At 43.4% G+C, this 14,924-nt stretch overlaps 1 protein-coding gene across 1 annotated transcript in view; it reads left to right on the top strand.

The window, feature by feature from the left end:
* Positions 1-14,924, top strand: part of METTL25 (methyltransferase like 25) — a 138,568-nt gene that overhangs the window by 26,396 nt on the left and 97,248 nt on the right. The window contains exon 2 of the mRNA XM_090042629.1: positions 8,471-8,635. Within this exon, the coding sequence (XP_089898755.1) occupies positions 8,471-8,635 (165 nt within the window). The remainder of the gene's footprint in view (positions 1-8,470; positions 8,636-14,924) is intronic.

Here is a 14,924-nt window from a genome sequence, read left to right on the forward strand (position 1 = left end):
GCGAGGCCAGCTGGGTCAGGCTGAGGTCAGGTTTGGTTGCCTTGCAACCAGAGCCCAAGTAAACAACCTGAGGTGCTGCAGCCGGTGGCTGGTGCCACCGGAGGCTTTTAGAGAGGCAGCCACCATTACGTGGGTTTTGAAGGGGCTCCACAGGCCGGAGGGAAGTGCCTGGCTGGCCAGATCCGGCCCGCGGGCCATATTTTGCCCACCCCTGTTCTAAGTCAAGAATGTGAATCAACTTGATAGTGTGCGGTTGGATCAAGAAAGCAACAAGCCTTCTGGAGTCAAGGTTTCATGCCCCTTGCTGCAAGGCTAGCTTATAGACCATGGGCTTTTGCAGCAGGTCTGAAAATCTTAGGCTCCTGCCCTGGGGTCTTAGTTGGAAAGAGGCCTGCTGTGCCCAGGTGAGCAGAAGGGTGAAGGGGATCCCTAGCTGAGGTATACAGGATCCAAGATGAAAAGTTCCCAGTCAAGGTTGAAGTCCCCCAATTGACACTGGGAACTAAAGGCCATTGCAGACATGGGGAAAGGTTCATCAGCTAAGAGCAGGTGCTGACAAGCTTGTAGGCAGAAGGCAGTTGTTGGCACTGGATTTATGACCCAGATACTTTGTTCTGGGTGGACCCAAACCCTCAGACTGACCACAGCCTCTCCATTCGATAATAGGCAAATGTGATACACAGTGATAGCAGATATGAATAATGCAAACAATTCTATATCTACTAGTCCTAGAGCTGCACAGAGTCAAGGTATTTCTGGCCAGTACGTGAGCTTCACTCTGAGGTTCTTTTGAATGTCAGGTGTTAGCAGCCTGGAGGTTGGAGGCCGATGCCCCTGCCAGTGGGGTGGGTGAGAAGGGCTCGTGGTGTGCTCTCTGTCCATGGTGGCCTCAAGTTCCCCTCTTGGGGACTCTGCTGTTCTGAAATCCCTCCTTTTGTATCTTTTTTCTCCTTCTGATGACTTTTCATCTTAGGCATGGTATCTCTGTGGTCATCATACTGTCTACATTCTGTCCTGTCAGCATATTCCTTTATTTCACAAACCCATCACATGCACAAATCCTAATTTGGATCTTTCTTGGTCTTCTCCTATTTTGGTCTGTTCCCCCAAACCGCAAATCCCAAGGGCTGTGCAGTTGGGCACTGTGGCCTGGTGCCACCTTATCTCATGTTATAGAAACTATGGTGCATGTCTAATTTCCCAGCCTGTGTTGTTTGCTTCTTGCCTCTGTCAAACACAATGGGCCTTGAGGAAACTTTCAGAAACAGGCTTTTAGAAATCAGTTAACTCTTGCTGTTGCTCTGGACCATTGTTCTAATGCATATCTACTTTACCTACAAGTCAGTTCCCAAAAGCAAACCTCTTGAATACCATTTTCTAGCCATCAGCAGCCACCCTGCTTATCAGGTGGATCAGAAAGATCCAAAGTAGATTAAGTAAATAAGAGACAGAAGAATAGTTCTGGAGCATTTCTCATGCATTTTCTGGTTTTTGAAATAAGAATGTTGTATTATTTCCTTAATCCTCTAAAATAATGATTCTCAAGCACTGTGCGGTAGTACCCTGGAGTGCCTTGAGATCCTTTCAAGGGTGCCATTGGGTGCACTATTACTATCACTATTAGGTGTAGAAATATGATTCACAAGATAAATCCAGAGATTTCAAATGGGAATCCATAGTGTTAAAAACATTCTAACTTGTTGTGGTATGAGTTCTTTGAAATAGAAAAATTGGTCTATTATCTTTCTGTCATCAAAAAATGAATAAAACTAAGAGCTCACATTTTCCAAGAGCTACCTCACAGCTATTGAACAGTACCTTGAGTCTAAAAAGGTTGAGTTTCACAGCTCTAGAGTCACTACCATTAGCCTACCTTTTATTTTGTTTCTTCTTTTTTATGGTAATAAAGTGTGTTAGGACCCAGAGCCATAATAGATGGGTGGTCTTTTTTTCTGGAACTACAATATTTAGTGGCTTAAAATAACTCCCTAAAATACCAGCTGTTTTCCGCTTCACTGGAATCCTGAGTGTAGCAGCACTCTATGAATTCTCAGTGTCTTGGCTCATAGAAATAAAGTTTTGATAATGGAAAAGAGAGTCAACTCACAGCAAAGGTCTTTTCCAGCTGATGTTCAGAGTAGAACACGGTCATTTTTTTTTTTCAGTGAATAGTAAAATTTGCCAGAAAGAAGAAAGAATTTTTAGGGAATCAAAAGAATCCATAACACTGGATTGAATTTAGTAAATAACTTTGCTTGGAAAAAAAGGGGGAGGGGGAAGACAGAGGAGAGGGCACAACATTTCAAAGCCATCAGTACATCTCATTTTCCTTTCTGCCTTTTAACTTGGGAGATTTGTTTAAAGAAAGAACTGAATTTTAAAATTATGGTCAGAAAAAGCATTGCATAGCTTCAAAATAAAACATTTCAATTTGAGTCAAATGCAGTGTTTCAGATGGCCTAAATAAATATTTTTTTTTTCTTGTTTCACCAAAAATTTGAAAACTTGCTATCAAGGCTTGGCCAGAACTGATTTTTTCCCATTTAAAAAAAAATTTCAGCATAACACCAAAACCTATTATTCACCTAGCTCTAACTCAGAGCAATGATTGCTGTAGCTTGAAGAACATTTACTATATGTATTAGGAAGACATATGTTTTCTAGACATTGGCCACTAGAAAAACAGTTTATAGTGAAAGATGGCTTGCATTTTGTTTCCCATTTAAATATAATTTTATTGCTTTTTAAAAGGTTAATTTGAATGCTGTTTCCTAATGCAGTGCCAGTTATTATTTCTGAATAAAGTTTTCAAATCATATGAAAAGCTGCAAACATTTCAGCTGTGAGCTAAATGTTGTCATGCAGATAGAATGCTTTGTGCAGGTGCACTCATAATTTGGACTGGGAATCATGCCCAACTTTGGAGATGAATATATTTCTGAGAATATGCAGACTTACGGGGCAGCTAAGAAAATGTATAAATGTAGTTATTGTATGTTGGACATTTTGTGAGTGTAATGACTGTATTTCTTTCCTAGAGGGGTGGGGAATGCATAATGAGCAAGGAATTAAACAAGAGATAAGGATTGGCACATTAGGCAAATTCTGTTCTCCTTTCATAGTTTCATAGTTGGTAGGGTCAGAAGGGACCTGAGCAGATCATCAAGTCTGACCCCCTGTCATGGGCAGGAAAGAAAGTTGGGGTCAAATGACCCCCATCTAGTCTCCCTTTGAAGACCCGCAGGGTAGGAGTGAGCACCACCTCTAGCCGCCCTGACTGTGAAGTAGTGCCTTCCGATATCTAGCCTGAATTTACTCTTGGTCAACTTATGGCCATTATTCCTTGTTACTCCCAGTAGTGCTCAGGGAACCAGGGACTCTCCCATAGCCTGCTGGTCCCCCTTGGCCAGTTTCTAGACAGTCACCAGATCCCCCCTCAGCCTTCTCTTGTGGAGGCTGAACAGGTTCAAGTACCATAGCCTCTGCTTGTAGGGCCTGCCTTGCTGCTCCTGATCATGTGAGTTGCCCTCATCTGGACCCTCTCAATGCTGTCCTGAAGTGCAGCACCCAGCACTGGACACAGTACTCCAACTGCTGCCTTACCAATGTCTCATAGAGGGGGAAGATCACCTTCTTGGACCTGCTCATGATGCATCTGTGGATGCATGACAAGGTGCGGTTAGCCTTCCTGACCACATCCCCATATTTGTGGCCCATGTTCATTTTGGAATCAGTAATGACACCAAAATCCTTTTCTGCCTGTCTGCTGACTAGAAGAGAGTTCCCCAGTCTGTAGGTATGCTGCTGGTTCTTCCTCCATCAGTGCACTACCCTGCACTTGTCAGTATTGACTCCTATCCTGTTCTCATCCTCCCAGTCCTGTAACCTGTGTAGATCTAGTTGCAGCCTGTTCCTCTCCTCCAACGTACCCACTTCTCCCTCCATCTTAGTGTCATCTGCAAATTTGACCAGGGTGCTTTTCACTCCAAGTCACTGATGAAGATGTTGAACAGTGCGGGCCTGAGTACCAAGCCCTGGGGGACCTCACAGCCCACATCCCTCCAGGGGTCCAAAAATGACCCATCCACCACCAGTCTCTGAATCCGATCTTCTAGCCAATTTGCGACCCATCTGACTATGCAAGCATCAATGTCACAGTCATCTAATTTCTTAATGAGAATGGGGTGAGAGACAGTGTCCAAGGCCTTCCTAAAGTCCAGGAAGACTACATCCACTGTGACACCTGCATCCAAGGATTTTGTGACCTGGTTGTAGAAGGCTACCAGGTTGGTCTGACAGGACCTTCCTCAAATGAACCCATGTTAGTTGCCCCTAAGCATAATCTCCCCTGCTGGTCCCTTGCAGATGTGCTCCTGGATAATTTTCTCAAAGAGCTTCCCCAGGACTGAAGTAAGACTAACAGGCCTGTAGTTTCCTGGGTCCTCCTTTCTCCCTTTTTTGGAAATGGGGACCACATCCGTCCTTTTCCAGCCCTCCGGTACCTCACCAGAGCACCACGAGTGCTCGTAAAGCTGTGCTAGGGGTCCCACAATGACCTCTGCTAATTCCCTCAGCACTCTGGGGTGGAGATCGTCAGGACCTGCTGATTTGAACACGTCTAGTCCCACCAGAAGCTTCCTAACTGGTTCCTCTCTGACCCTGGGCCTGGCAGCACCTCTCCTGGGTCCATCAGGGATCCCATTGCGGGGGGATGCCCCGGTCCCTGCTCAAAAAAATGGAGGCAAAGAAATTGTTAAACAGGTTAGCTTGGTCGTCTGGTGTGACCTCTAGATTTCCTAGCATATTCTGCATAGGCCCTACGTTACCCCCTATGTATTTAAAAAAGGACTTCTTGTTATCCTTGTTTCGGGACACTAGTCCCAGTTCCATCTCCGCCTTAGCCTTCCTAACAGCTCCCCTATGGTTTTGAGCAACGGAGAAGCCTATACTGAAGACACTTTTTCCCCCCAATATACAGTTGCTTGACTGAGAAGAGAACCAGGCCTAAATTCTCAAAGGATAATTAAAATTTGAAGGAATATAATGAATTTTCCAGTTTTGAAAAATAGTAAAATTTCTTTCATACTTCTTAATGTTTGCTATTACCAGAGATCCTGGTTTTCCCTGATAAAAAATCACAAATTCTTTGATAAAACCCACCAAATCCATGCTTAAAATTAAAGGCCTCCCACCGCCCCCCTGGCCCTGCTCGTGCCCCTCACCCCCCCACAAAAGCCTCCCAGCCCAATTGGTGCCCCTTACCCCCCCCACCCCCAAGCCTTGCTTGTGCCCCTTGCCCCCCACCCACAGCCCCTGCCCCCAACTCTGCTGGAGGGGATCCCCAGCTGCCAGGGCTATGGGGCTAGGGACCCAAGTCTGCAGCCCTCTGACCCCAACAGAAGCCAGCGGCTGCTGCAGCAGTAGGAGCACAAAGCTGGCTTCCTCACTGCTGCTGCCTGCTGCAGGCTCAGGCAGGGGGTGAGGCTAGCTTCCGGTGGCAGCGCACACTCTTGGGGAGTAGGGGGACCTGCCCTGCTAGATCTGTGAGGAGGGCAGTGGCAAGGCAGGTGCACACTGTGTGCAGCTGCCCTAAAGGGCTAATAGCGCGCTGCTCTGGATTCACGCACCTACTTGTGCCCTCCAAGACCCTGTGCAGATTTACTATATTTGTCCTTTACTTTCTATATTGACATTCCCCTTTGGATGTACTTTTCCATCCATCTTTCTATGGAAGTGGGTGCACTCAAGAAGGGGTATCTGGAGTATATATACACATACTGCTCAGTGCTGAGGTGTGGGTTCACCATGACTTAAGACACTGCTGGGACACTGTTGTCTCTGCTAGGATCCAACACAATGAACTATATGGTAAATGATGAGCCTTTTGGCTTTGAACTAATGTCTTGCACAGGTTGTAATATATCTTTTGACCTTTTGACCAAAATCAAGTGAAACTGGGAGCATCTTACGTGTAGGATGTGTCTCTGGATTTGGGGAATATCCAAAGCCCCAGATGGATGGTTTTGGTAGGGAGGATACTTACCCAGTGGCAGACCTACACAGACTCAACAATTTCATAGATTTCATAGACATTTGGGCTGGAAGGGACCTTCAAAGATCATCGAGTCCAGCCCCCCGCCCAAAGGGCAGGAAGTCAGCTGGGGTCATAGGATCCCAGCAAGATAAGCATCCAATTTGCTCTTGAAGGTGTTCAGTGTAGATGCTTGAACCACCTCTGATGGCAGGCTGTTTCAGACCTTGGGGGCTTGGACAGTAAAGAAATTCTTCCTTATGTCCAGCCTGAAATGGTCTCGCAGTAGTTTATGACTGTTCGACCGCGTCATCCCTTGAGGCACTCTGGTGAACAAATATTCCCCCAGATCCTGGTGGTCACCCCTGATAAACTTATAGGTGGCCATCAGATCACCCCTGAGCCTGCGCTTTTCCAGGCTAAAGAGTCCCATGGCTCTCAGCCTGTCATCTTAAGGTCTGTTTTCCTGACCTCTGATCATGCTTGTGGCTCTTCTCTGGACTCTCTCAAGCTTCTCCACATCCTTTTTGAATTGTGGAGCCCAAAACTGGATGCAGTACTCCAGCTGCGGCCTCACCAAGGCCACATACAAGGGGAGAGTGACATCCCAGGATTTGCTTGAGAAGCACCTATGGATGCAAGCCAGCATTTTGGTCACTTTACTAGCCGCAGCATCGCATTGCAGGCTCATGTTCATCTTGTGGTCAGTGATGACCCCCACGTCTCTTTCTTTGTAGCGCTAGCCAGTGTAGCACTGCTGAGCCTATAAGCATGCTGCAGGTTTTTCTTCCCACGGTGGAGAACCTTGCATTTTTCAGTGTTAAACACCATCAGGTTCTCGTCCGCCCATTTGCTGAGCCTGTCCGAGTCAGCTTGGATCATCCACCTGTCTTCTGGTGTGGATGCTTTTCCCAATTGAGATCTGCTCAGTCAAAGTTTGGAACCTGAATACTGGGCTTTGTCCAACTGAATTTGGAACTGATTTGGCCTTGAACAAGATTTTTTTTTAAAAGGTAACATGTGCAAGTAAGTAAAGAGGTGTGGCTTTAGTGTGTTTATGGAGTACCTGAGCTAAAACTTGCAGCAATTTCAAAAGAAGTAAACTGCATACATTTTTGATGATCTAAGTCTGTGGGAATCTATAGAAATTGTCCTGTGTGCAAGTTACTGCAGGTATATTTATTTCTAGGTCAGTGTTTTCAAATTTGCTTCTCACTTCCATGTCCTTGGGGAGAACAGGGTTTGATAGTAAGGAGGGAGCTACAGGGGAAAGAAGTTGTCCAGGGGAGGGCAGAGGGCAAAGGGGCTATTTTTAACGCCCCCTGATTTATCTTCCCTGCTGAAGCAGTAGGAGGGGGACAAATTCAAGGCAAACCTCCAATAATTAGATTCTATACCTGGAAAATTATAACAAATTTATAAATTTTCTATATATAGAATCTAATTATTTGGTGGGGGAGAGTTGTCTTACAATCAGGTTCATCTTACATTTGAGTAAATGCAAAATTTGCCAGTCTAGCACAGGAGAGACTTTTCAAAGTCGTTGATTACTAATAGGGCTGTCAAATGATTTAAAAAATTGATCTCGGTTAGGTGCATGATTAAAAAAATTAGTTGCAATTAATTGTGATTTTAATCACACAGCTGAAAACTCAAAATTATGTGCAGAAACACTCAAAATTATCCAAAATTATGCAGGTACTTTACATCGTTGGGGTGTGTGTAGGAGAGGGGAATTTGTGAATGTGTGGAGCTGTGAGTGTGTATGGGGGGTTTGGAGTCCAGGGAGGGAGGTCCCCACATGCCCTGGCAGGATGCAGGGTACTGTGGGTCAGGAGTGAGGGGCAGCAGCAGGGCTGGGGAGGCTATGGCTTGGGAGTGAGGTACGGACACACCCATACACACACACCACCCAGCACCCAGCAGGTAAGTCCATGGGGAAGGGGCAGGGGAGCAGATCAGGATCCCACAGTGAGGAAGGAAGTGGCAGGGGCTGGGGGCTCTTGATCTGCCCCACCCCTTGCCCCACACCTCACTCCCTTCCCTCCTTCTCCTCTACAGACTTACCTGCAGAGTACTGCTCTACATGACACCAGCTGCGTTCCTGGCCACAGGAAGGCTGTGGCTGCTTGTGTCTGTCTGTGTTTGTGTCTGTGTGCGTGCCCCCCTCTTCCCACCCTCCCTGTGCTGCAGGACCCGGAGCCCACTCCCAGGTTGCTCTGTGGCTCGTGCGCTGCCACCACTGCCCCACTAGATGGCCTGGAGGTGGTGGTGATGATTGTGGATAAAATCCCAAACATGGGCTCCAAAGAAATGTGTACAATTAATGTGTCAAAAAAATTAAGACAAGAACCAAGGAACACATTAATTGTATGCATTAACTGCAATTGACAGCCGTAATTATTAATATGTCATTTTTTTCTTCTGTTTTATATACAGATGACTGCGAATTTTCCACTGTATTCTGTGAAAAGACTCAAAAGCTCGTCAACATGCAGGCCTTTGTCTTGGCTGCTAAATACCATTCTGTGCCAGACCTTGAAGTGTGTACCCCATTAGAACAGATGCTTGAAGCACTAAATGGAAAGCAAGAAGGAAGATCTGGTATATTAGAATTTATTTTACATTTTAAAAAGTCTCAAATGCTATGGTGGCTAAGAATTGCTGAGTCTGTCATGCTTTTTCCTCCTAATTTCTAATTTTCTTCTGTTATTAGTTGCTTACGTCACTTCAGATTTCTAAGATAATTTTTCTTACTGAAATTTGAGGAAAGGCATCGCTGCATTCTGAACATCTGACACCATGTCTAGACCACTAACTGACTAGGTACGGCAGTGGTAACAATTGACATTGTCATTCAGTAGAATCAGTTAGTTCAGCCTGGACACCACAAAGATGTGACTACCTCCTCCAGCTGCTTCTGGTTGAAGGAGCTAGCATGCATAAAACAGTATGACACGTTTGAGGGTGCCACTGTCAAGAACAGTCAGCTTATGCCTTAGACAGGATCATAAGATTCAAGCTTCGAAGGAACTAGAGGAGAAGGCAATCAGAGAGTGATCTGGTATGATTCAGTACTTGGCCACTACCTAGTTCCAGTTCTCTCTTTTGTTTATAGAGCAGAGTTGTGCTTGTTTTCATGCTCTTGTTAATGATTCCACTCAGAAAGCCACTTCACAAGGTAACTGCTTCACACTGTTACCTTGTTTTGCTGCTGCAGATGAACAGCATCAGACAAGGGTCCTGATTTTCATGAAGTGGATAAGATGCTGAATTTATTCAAGGATCTACTTTAGCTGATCCTGATGGGCCTAGATATGTATTCAGATGAAAATCCGGATGGAACAGAAAATAGCATAGGTGGTTCAAAGAGTTTTCTTCTCTTGGAGTAAATACGGAACTAGGCTGTTTTGGACCAGAACTCTGTCAACTCATTCAGTACTCACCACAGTGGAGTCATCTTGGACTAAAAGCAGGAATTTCAATCAATTTTAAGATTACTTTTCAGCATGAATAGTTGCATCTGCTTACACATTTTAATGTCGTCTTGCTCATTTTGGAAGTACACATTTTCTTTGACTTCCCCTACAGGCACAGGGTCATTCTAATACTTTGGGCTGCATCCATAGGAGGGTAGATATTTGGTTCCCCCAGGACAACTAGCAGTGGCACACCTCGTGCAGCTGCTAGTTGTCCCCGGGAAACACCTGTGCCACACGTGCTCTGGCGTGTGGCAGGTTACCCTGGGTAGGGTAGAGGAGGCTGGGACCAGCCCTGGGCTGGCCCCAGCAACCTTATCTGGGATCCTGGGGCCTCCTGGGGCTGGAGCAGCAGTGATCCTGCTGCTTGGAGCATGGCTGGTAGCTGGAGTGTGGCTCTGGCTGGCCAGGCTCTGGTTTTGAGCAGTGCACACTACCCCCGCCTTTTTTTTCCCACTGGTTTTTTTGAGCCCTGGGCATGATCCCAGGTTTGGTGACCCTTTTCTTGCCTGCCAGGGGCAGGGGGTCGGACTAGATGGCCCACTGAGGTCTCTTCCAACCATAGAATCTATGAATCTATGATATCAAGGGGTCAAAAAAACCCACCACTGCGTTGCTCCCTTGAAGTGCAGAGAACAGCTGAACATGCAGTATATGGTGCCGCAGATGTGTCTGCAACACCACATACCACACAGCCATGGTTGTCTGGAAACGGCCCTTGAGGAAAAATGCAAATGCTTTTTGCCTGTTCCTTTGATTAACAGGGATCCTGCCTTACTTCTAAATGTGGAGGATGTTTGTATTTTAAAATTGTGTTTGAACATTTGTGTTCTGAGACATTCTGGTTGACGACCTTAAAGTGACCTCAAAATGCCATCTATATAGGGAAAATCTACTGCTGTAGCTAAATGCAAAATAAAGTCTTAACTTAAAATGAGTCTTCCGATTCATTTTCTTGGGAGTATTCCCATGCTTGAGATTAGGCATGTGCTTAAATTCTGTGCTTTGTAGCAGGGCTAAAAGTAACTTGAAACCAATGCTACTATTCTTGTGTTTCAAATTAAGCACATTTGCTCAGCTGGGTCCAGGCCTTAAAGAGAACAGTTACTACAAAAGCTTAAACCTTTCTGAACAAGTCTCCAAGGTGCCACCCTGCCCTATGCCTGATATCAGAAAAGGAGAGGATATTTTTGCCTCATTTTTGATTCTTGACTAGAGTCTGATTTGAAGAGTGTTGGTAAAAATCTGGAGTAGTTACATTTACTGCACTTATCTATATTGAATGAAAGCAGTCTCAAAGGTGACTTTTCTCTAATGGAATTACTTTTGTTGTAACATGACATAAGCATGCCTTTTTTCTTTACTTATTTTTGGCTGTTCTCACTTTCAATTGCTCTATCCACTCCATCTTTGAGACTCAGGATCTTGGAATCTATCACTTTTGACACCTTCATAAACACCTAACATTTGAGGTCTTTGCTTTTGATTTCTGATCTGCTTTGTCATCTATAGCATGTCTAAATTCTGCTTTCTCTTCTCTGTCCTAATTGACAGCACTGTGATATATGTTGGCCACATCCTTTCCATTTACTGCTTGTGTCATTTCCCTCTGATCTCATCATTCTTCACCTCTCCAGGGTAGCTAAAATGCTACATTTATTAAACAACATCTTATTCTCACCAATTCTCACACAATTTTCTTATTCTTAACAAAGGTAGTCACAGGATTACAGGGAACATCCACTTATGAATTAAAAATTAGTTTAAAGCTAGAAGGCAAAGAATGAGTATAAATAGTCAGTTTTCAGGATATAAAGATGTAAATAGTGGAGTTGCCCAGGGTGGGATCTGTGTTGGGACCAATGCTATTTAATATATAAATGATCTAGAAAATGGGGTGAGTAGTGAAGTGGCTAAATTTGCAGAAGAAACAAAATTATTCAAAGTGTTATAAACAATGGGATATTGTGAAGAGCTACAGAAAGATCTGGCACTATTGAGTGAATGAGCAACTAAATGTCAGATGAAATTCAATGTAGATAAGTGTAAAGTGATGCACATGGGCAAAAATAACCGAAATTATACTTACACTATGATGGGGTCTACCGTAGCTCTACCACATAGGAAAGGGATCTTGGAGTCATTGTGGGCAGTTCACTAAAAACAGTTCAGTGCTCAGCGGCTATCAAAAGGGCAAACAAAATGTTAGGAATTATTAAGAAGGGAATTTAAAACAAAATTTACAATATTATTATGCCCCTTTATAAATCCATGATGTGTCCACACCTTGAATACTGTGTCCAGTTCCTGTGCCCAAACCTCCAAAAAGGAGAGAGAAGAACTAGAGAAGATACAGAGAAGGGCAACAAGGATAACTGGCAATACAGAGGGTCTTCTGTATGAGGAGAGACTAAAGAGGCTAGGCTTATTCAGTTTAGGAAAGAGATGCTGAGGGGGAACATGAAAGGATTTACAAAATACTAAATGGTGGGAGAAAGTAAATAGGGATTTATTATTTATTCTGTCTTACAATACAAGAACTAGGGAGTCATAACATGAAACTAGTAGGTAGTAAGTTTAAAGCTCAGAAAAGGAAGTTTGATTTCACACAGCATGTAATTAAGGTGTGGAACTCTCTGCCACCCAGTGTTGTGGAAGCTGAAAGTTTAGCCAGATTCAAAAAGTGATTGGACAGATTCTTGGAGGAAAAGGGCATCAGTGACTACTGGGAATGAGAGTTAGGTATACAGCCTCCGAATCAGAGCTTCCTGGACCTTTGCAGCTGGGTGCTGAAAGTGAGAGAGGAACAGTGGAAAACCCCAGTCACACCCGGTTTATCTTCCCTTTCAGCATCTGCTGTCTGTCACAGTGTGACACAGGATACTGGGCAAGATGGTCTGACCAAGCAAATGGCAATTCTTATGTTCTTATTCTTCTGATGCAACAAAAATATCAGTTCTCCTTAAATGCCATTTCTAGCTTCTCTGTCTTCGCGTATGCAATTGAAGCACTTTGTTGCTATTTTATGAATACAAGCATTTCGTTTGCTTGCATCTTGTCTGTTCTTCTTTCTTTCTCTCTCTCTGACCTGTCTTAGCTTCTAAATTCGTGCTTCTATTGTCTACTTCTCCCATTCTTGACTTTAGCCGCTTTTTTGTGATTTCAAATAGCTATTATTTTCTGCTATGTATTAAACTTCTTCCTTCCTTCCTTTGGTCTGTACTAATACCTACAATACAGGGAATGTGACCAAATAACTGGTTTCCGTGTACTGTAAATGAGCTCCTTGATTGTAATAAAGTGCAGATTTAGAAGAGAAACAAGAATTTTTGTGGGTGATACCTTTTGTTTGACCAAGTAGTGCACAAGTGGGAAAGACTTAGATAAGCTTTTGAATGCATTCGCCTGATGACCTAAAGAAGAATGCATTGCATTTGAAAGTTCTCTAAGTCTTTCCCAACCATGCACTTAGTCCAATAAAAGACATCACCCACAAAAGTCCTAGCCTCTTATTTACTTCTTGGACCATCATGGCTACTTCAGTGCTACCAAAAAATACAGGTTTAGAATTCATATAATGAAAAAATAATGGGACCCATAGGCAGCACAGCAGCCCAGATGATGGGACTCTGTTTGTTGGATCCATGCCATGGACTATATATTTGGTATAAAGACTGTGTACAAGACTAGTATATAGTAAAGATATTTGGTATAAAGACTGTATACAAGACTATATATAGTAAAGGTCTTTAACCTGAATGAATTGCCTGAAAGCTATCAAGCTAAGGCAAAGTACCACATTTCCTATTTGAAATATGGAACTTTTCACTGTGTTATACTCACAATTTGTAAAATGGAACTTTCTTTAAATTGTAAACTGATTTTAGGCTTTCTGGACTCATTCCTCTATTTCCAAAAAAGATGCACATTCATTTAGGCCTTATAGATACAGGAAAACCATTGATAGAGCAATGTTTTCAAATGGCATAATTCCATTTCCTTTTTGGATACTCTCCATAATTTTCCTTGTCATAAGTAAAACATGCTTGCTTTACTACACTCACAAATACTTGCAGAGTTCTCTGTCTTAGCATTGAAATAATTTAAAAATTCTATAATGAGGATGCACCTAACAGTAGCTGCTCTTATGGTGGCTTATTTGTAAAGGAGAAAATGAAGTCATATAAACACTTGAAAATCTGGCCCTGTGTTTCTTTTTTTAATGCAGCTATGTGTGGAGCTATACAGAGGAAGCTTGAATTAAGATCTATATGGTTTTCCATTGCTTCCCTACTTTGCTTAATGTGGACCATAATGTATCAGCAGATTCATTGGGCTGGACATGAAGAGAGGATGACAGTTAATGTCAAATAGGGAAACTCCTGTTAGAGGTTTAAGCATCTATAAAAGAAAAAAGGGAGGTATGGTGGAGAAACAGAGCTAGAGGTAACAGACTCCCAATCTTGCAAGTCTTTTAAGGATAAATTGGAGCTGATTTAGTCAATATTAGCTATTTTTACCTGACTTGCTTCAAAATCTTCCCCCAGTTCTTTAGCAGGTAGTTATCAACCAACAGGGGGTCCTTGCAGCATTGTTACTACAGAAGCTGTGCCAACCAGATGCAGGAGTAGCTAAATAAACATAGAGGCTAAGTACAGATGTTCAAAAAGCCCCTGGCAGAAGTGCTCTATCACACTTAATTAAGTGCTACAAATTAAAGCGTGAGCAAATTGAACAGACATTCACTGTTCAGTGGGGGAAAGGGGAAGGGCTTATAGCCTGTCCTCACTGGCCATTGAAGGCACTCCCACATGCTTCCCAGGAGGCTTTCTGAGTGGCCCCTCTCAGCCCCACCCTGTACCCCCAGCTGGTGACTGCGGAGAGACCCCAGACACCTTTCTATAGCCCTTCTGCCCGGGCTGCACTGCTGCAGCACCCTGGTTGAAAATCTCTGGTCCTGTGGTATAGCAGTCATTCCAGTGCACACTGAAAAAAATAGCATCCAGTCGCATGTTAGTATATTCTAAGTAGAATGCTTTTCAGCATAAATCAGTCTTAAAATGTCTTAAGGAATGGAGATTGCCTCTCTTGATTTCTTGAAGTAGTTTAAATTAATATTTTTATTGTCTAATATTTTAAAAGTACAGTGACTTAATTTAACAGAGTAATTAAAAATGAGGAAACTAGCACTTTGGAATGCAATAATTATTTAAAAATAGAATTACTAAAGTCCTTGTTGAGGAATTAAAAAGTTCTATACAGGTTCCCTCAAACTTTGCAGTTTCCTCTGGCTGTAGGTATATTTTCTTTCATTACATTTCAGTATATCAGGTGGTTATCACAGTATGCATGCAAAGTGAAAAAAATCCCTTTGTCACATGAAATCCTAAGAAAAATTCCAGGAATATTAAAAA

The sequence above is a fragment of the Crocodylus siamensis genome, chromosome 4 (genome assembly GCF_052110815.1).
Source record: "Crocodylus siamensis isolate JL-2025a chromosome 4, ASM5211081v1, whole genome shotgun sequence".
Taxonomy (NCBI): Eukaryota; Metazoa; Chordata; order Crocodylia; family Crocodylidae; genus Crocodylus; species Crocodylus siamensis.